The 5,710-nt window shown below is 45.5% G+C and overlaps 1 protein-coding gene across 1 annotated transcript in view; it reads left to right on the forward strand.

Moving 5' to 3' along the window:
- The window catches only part of ranbp10 (RAN binding protein 10), a gene marked incomplete at its 5' end in the record, with an annotated part of 17,365 nt that overhangs the window by 8,425 nt on the left and 3,230 nt on the right, over positions 1 to 5,710 (forward strand). Inside the window, 5 exon segments of the mRNA XM_014012201.1 lie at positions 2,241 to 2,353; positions 2,429 to 2,537; positions 2,622 to 2,770; positions 3,076 to 3,277; positions 3,428 to 3,567. Of these exon segments, the coding sequence (XP_013867655.1) occupies positions 2,241 to 2,353; positions 2,429 to 2,537; positions 2,622 to 2,770; positions 3,076 to 3,277; positions 3,428 to 3,567 (713 nt within the window).

The raw sequence follows: 5,710 nt of genomic DNA on the forward strand, positions 1-5,710 counted from the left end.
TTTTTTAAAAAAAAAAAAAAAAAAACCCCCAAAAAAAAAAAAAAAAAAAAAAAAAAAAAGGCAGAATTTTGCAAGTAGAGGTCTCTGCAGTACATGTTGTCTTGTGGGCAGAGGCAGCCTTACTCGTGATTGGTGGAGGTTTTGATGTGGGCGGAGTTGACCCTGATCGTGATCAGCGAAGTTGGTGTGTGAGCGGAGTTTTCCCTAAACCTGATTGGTCGGATTGACATGTCTTGTGGGGCAACTTAAAAGAGGAAGTAATAATAGTAAAAAAAAAACTATGATTTATTGACTGTCTAGGTACAGCTTAAAACAGAACAATGACTCAAATAAAAATTATTGTGAAAATGGAAACATAATTTGACTTAAAATTTCAGACGGCAAGCTTCTTCCTATCTCAAATTATGACTAATATTCATATTGATTTTTAGTGATCTTTTTACAGGCTTGTTAGGGATGTTTTGACTGACCCAAATTGGTACTCGTCCCTCCATAAGTACAACTTTCAAATTTCGTGCAACTAGCAGCTTTCTTTCTCAAGTTATGACTAAAATTAATCTTAAACATGTTGCTTCCTGCCCAACTCGACGAAGCTACTCCACGAGTAGGGCTGTCTCCGCCCACGTCAAGACCTCCATCAATCACGAGTAGGGTCATCTCCAGCCACATCACGACCTCCGTCAATCACGAGTAGGGTTGTCTCCACCCACATCAAGACCTCTGTCAATCACGAGTAGGGTTGTCTCCGCCCACATCAAGACCTCCGTCAATCACGAGTAGGGTTGTCTCCGCCCACATCAAGANACATCAAGAACTCTGTCAATCACGAGTAGGGTTGTCTCCGCCCACATCAAGACCTCCGTCAATCACGAGTAGGGTTGTCTCCGCCCACATCAAGACCACCAATCACAAGTAGGGTCATCTCTGCCCACAACAAGACCTCTGCTAAGCATGAGTAGGGTCGACTCCGCCCACATCAAGACTTCTGCCAATTGTAGGGGTCACCTTGAGTGAAGAAACAAGAGTTCCTGTCTTCTCGTCAGGCCTGCTTCGAGGCAGTAAATCTTGTTTCTTCACTCGAGGTTTACTGCCTCGAAGCAGGCTTCGGACAGGCCTGACGAGAGGACAGGAACTCTTGTTTCTTCACTCGAGGTGATCCCTACACAATCATGAGTAGGGACGTCTACGCCCACATCAAGACCTCTGCCAATCACGAGTATGGTCGTCTCCGCCCACTTCAAGACCTCTGCCAATCACAAGAGTACGGCTGTCTCCACCCACATCAAGTCCTCCGCCAATCACGAGTAGGGTCGTCTCCGCCCAGTTCAAGACATCTGCCAATCACGAGTAGGGCTGTCTCCGCCCACATTAAGTCCTCTGCCAATCACAAGTAGGGCTGTCTCCGCCCACATCAAGACCTCTGCCAAGCACAAGTATGGTCGTCTCCGCCCACTTCAAGACCTCTGCCAATCACAAGAGTACGGCCGTCTCCGCCCACATCAAGTCCTCCGCCAATCACAAGTAGGGTCGTCTCCGCCCAGTTCAAGACATCTGCCAATCACGAGTAGGGCTGTCTTTGCCCACATCAAGTCCTTTGCCAATCACAAGTAGGGCTGTCTCCGCCCACATCAAGTCCTCCGCCAATCACGAGTAGGGTCGTCTCCGCCCAGTTCAAGACATCTGCCAATTACGAGTAGGGTCATCTCCGCCCAGTTCAAGACATCTGCCAATCATGAGTAGGGCTGTCTCCGCCCACATCTAGTCCTCTGCTAATCACGAGTAGGGCTGTCTCCGCCCACATCAAGTCCTCTGACAATCATAGGTAGGGCCAACAACACCCACACCACGACCTCTGCCAATAGGGCCAACTCCACCCATGTCAAGACCTCCCACAATCCCAAGTAGGGCGAGCTCTGCCCATGTCAAGACCTCCACCAGTCACAAGTGGGGTCTTCTCTGTCCACAAGACAACACGTACTGCAGAGACCCCCCTTCTAGAATTGTGCTTCTGTGATAATTTTTGTAACAAAGTGACTAAAATAATGTTCGTTTTTAAATAATTTGAATAGCGTTGACACAAAAACAAGGACTGGACTGAGACTTCTGCTCAGTTCTGTCCCTACAACGTTGTTCTCTCCATGGTAAAACGTGTCCCGCCTTCTGTGCTTCGTTAAACAGGAAACAAACGGGTGAGAGTAAAGTGGCTAACAAACTGTTTTTCCTGGCGGGGTTGTGTTTAGCATGGTGTCCAGCTACCTGGTGCATCATGGGTACTGCGCCACCGCCACAGCGTTCGCCAGAGCCACAGAGACCGACATCCAAGAGGACCAGTCATCTATAAAGAATAGACAAAGTGAGTGGGTGGATCAGAACCATGCAGGACGGGTTAGTTTGGTTTACCTGTGCTAACTTACCTGTGGTTGAGCAGGAATACAGAAGCTGGTTTTGGCGGGAAGGGTCGGCGAAGCCATAGACGCCACTCAGCAGTTCTACCCCAGCCTGTTAGAGCGCAACCCCAACCTCCTGTTTATGTTGAAGTAAGTCAGAAACACAGGACTTCGTGTTTAGACCTGTACACCTGCAGCGTTTCCCCGGTAACACCCGTCTGCGCCGACCTCCAGGTGTCGTCAGTTTGTGGAGATGGTGAACGGAACCGACAGCGAGGTCCACTGCCTCACCGTCCGCTCGCCCAAGTCCCAGGACAGTTACCCCGGGTCGCCCAGCTTCAGTCCCAGGCACACAGCCAGCAACACACACCTGCACAGCTCAGGTACGCACACACACCTGCACAGCTCAGGTACGCACACACACACCTGCACGGCTCAGGTACACACACACACCTGCTCGGCTCAGGTACACACACACACACCTGCACAGCTCAGGTACACACACACCTGCACAGCTCAGGTACACACACACCTGCACATAGAAGCACACACACACCTGCACACAGAAGCACACACACCTGCACACAGAAGCACACACACACCTGCACACAGAAGCACACACACACCTGCACACAGAAGCACACACACACCTGTGTCAGTCATCTAAATGAGGTTTACCTGTGGACAGGTGCAGACAGCCCCACCTGCAGTAACGGGGTGACTCTCTCCAAGTCTAAGAACCACGGCAGCAGCTTGAAGTACCCCAGCGCCTCCTCCTCCGCCTGCTCCTCCTCCTCCTCCTCCCCCTCCTCCATAAACTACTCAGAGTCCAACTTCTCCGACTCCACCAAGAGTCAGCCGCACAGCACCAACAGCACACAGGAAACCAGGTAGGAGGCGGGTGGGATCAGGTGTTCCTGTGGAGGCGGAGCCTGTGTGAGAGCCCAGCTGACCGAGACAACATTTCTAAATCTGTGTTTCCTGAGTCAAGTTTTCAGAAACTAAAATGTTGCTCCTGGACTCTGTTGGGTTTGTCGCAGCGACAGTGAGATGGAGATGGAGGCGGAGCACTACACCAACGGCGTGGTGGAGGGGTCGACGGCGCGGATCATGAACGGGACGTACAAACACGAAGAGATCCTCCAGCCCGACGACAACAGCATCTGCAACGGGGTGGCAGGTCAGCGCCGCTTTCACCTTTATCCTCCAGTGGTTCCAGCTGCAGCTCCTGAAACGCTCTGAGTCAGGGACGATACCGAAAACACAGCACCGCTTCCACGTGGTGAATTTTGACCGGATCGATAAGCTCCAGAACAGGGTTATTATAGTTCACTAAAACTAACTAAATACCAAAAACTGAAATTGAAAAAACATTTTAGTTAACTGAAATAAATAAAAACTGTTATAAAACGAAAAAAAGATAACTAAATAAAACTGGATTTTTATTTATTTTGTTTTTTAATCAAGTAGTTTCCCATCAGCTGTGGTCTGTAACACTTGTTTACAGTCTGCTGCTGCTCAGCATCACCTGCTGAATGACAACAAAAGTTGGGAGAAAACAACAACAACAACGTCCACTTTGGGATTTCTTTGAATCTGACTGAAAAATCAAACCAAGTGTCTTGTAGTGGAAACAGGTGATAAAGTAGTTAGTTAGTAGTAGTTTTAGTCAAATGAGTTACAACAACACCTAATTTCCCTCTGGGATCAATAAAGTATTTTTGAATTTGAATTGAATTTGAAAACAGGTGGAATACTTCTCAAGGGAAAAGCTGCATGAATCAAGCTCACATGAGATGCTAACTATGACTATCTGACATGCTAGCTTCTCTCGTGAAAAACAACTAACAGGTAGCAGCAGGTTGGAGACAACTATTGTCATCGTCCTAAAATAATAACCAAGTTTTTACTTGGTAAAATTAAGTTACACAATTATTTTAGGAAGGTGTTGCTATAATGAACTGATTTAACTAGTGACCAAATATCTGCTGGTTAGTTAACTCACAGGAACATCACAAGCTGGAGGATGGATTGGCAGATGTGTTTATCAAACTATATTAAAAAAAAAAAACTAATACTAGAACTAATAAAAAACTAAACTAAAACTAAACATTAAAAATGCAATAATAACTAATAAAAACTAGCAAATCCACCATAAAAATTAATTAAAACTAATTGAATAAAAAGAAAAAAGTCACAACTTAATAAAACTAAACTATAATGAAAAATGCAAAACTACTGGTACCAGAATAGTGACATGACAGTCGCGGACACGGCGCATGCTGGTGTTGTTTAGAAGGAGCTCTGTTTTCCTCTCTGCTCAACACGAAGGGGCGAGGCTGCAGCTGATGCTACCTGCATGTGCAGAAAAAGACGTGACGTCTCCTTCATTCAGCGCAGTGTTTACAGAAGTAGCCCATGGAAGCTAGTTGTTAGCATGCTGATTCTAAAATTTCTGTGCACTCAGAGCTGATTAAATAATTGTCTGACCTGCTTGTTTAGTTCAGTGTTTATATCTGAACCTGCCTCTGACCGGATGCTCCGGTGAAGCTTTTTATTTTTGGAATTTTTTAAGTATCGATCGAGTAACGTTAGCATTGATGCTACCTGCGACCGCTCGACGTCACTATCATATTTTTCTGTGGATTATCAGTCACCAAGGACATGGAAAATAAAAAGAAAAAAAGACAAAGCAACTGAGCTTCTGTTCTGTGTCTGAAGACAGGATTTACGTCATGACTCCAGGTCCGTGTAGCTAAAAGCCAACTAAGGAATAAGTGGTTTTAATTTAAGTTATATAGTTCTAATGTAAAAGCATTGCATATTCATAGTTTTTTTGTTTGTTTTTTAGTGTTTCCCCCACCAGTAACCATGCCCTCACACAGACAGATTTTCAGGCATGTAGTTATTTATTTATTCTAAATAACATCAGATCACAATGAGAGATATTTTTGCAGTTGTTCCTCCATATCTACCTCTTTATAAGACGTCAAACTTAGGGGGAGAAAGAAACTAATGAAAATATGGTTCATGTTCTGTGTCACCAATGCTGACCCACACAGAGTCACGTGCACTTGTTTATTTTATTTTATTTTATTTATTTATTTTGCAAAACCCACCACCACCAATTCCCCAGGAGGAAACACTGGTTTTATTCCAATAAAAAAGGTATTGATAAGAGAACCGTTAAAATACCGGATCGATAAGCAGTACAGATAAGAGTAGTAGTATGGATAAAACCTTAATGATACTCATCCCTACTCTGTGTGTGTGTGTGTGTGTGTGTGTGTGTGTGTGTGTGTGTGTGTGTGTGTGTGTGTGTG

The sequence above is a fragment of the Austrofundulus limnaeus genome, unplaced genomic scaffold (genome assembly GCF_001266775.1).
Source record: "Austrofundulus limnaeus strain Quisiro unplaced genomic scaffold, Austrofundulus_limnaeus-1.0 Scaffold89, whole genome shotgun sequence".
NCBI lineage: Eukaryota > Metazoa > Chordata > Actinopteri > Cyprinodontiformes > Rivulidae > Austrofundulus > Austrofundulus limnaeus.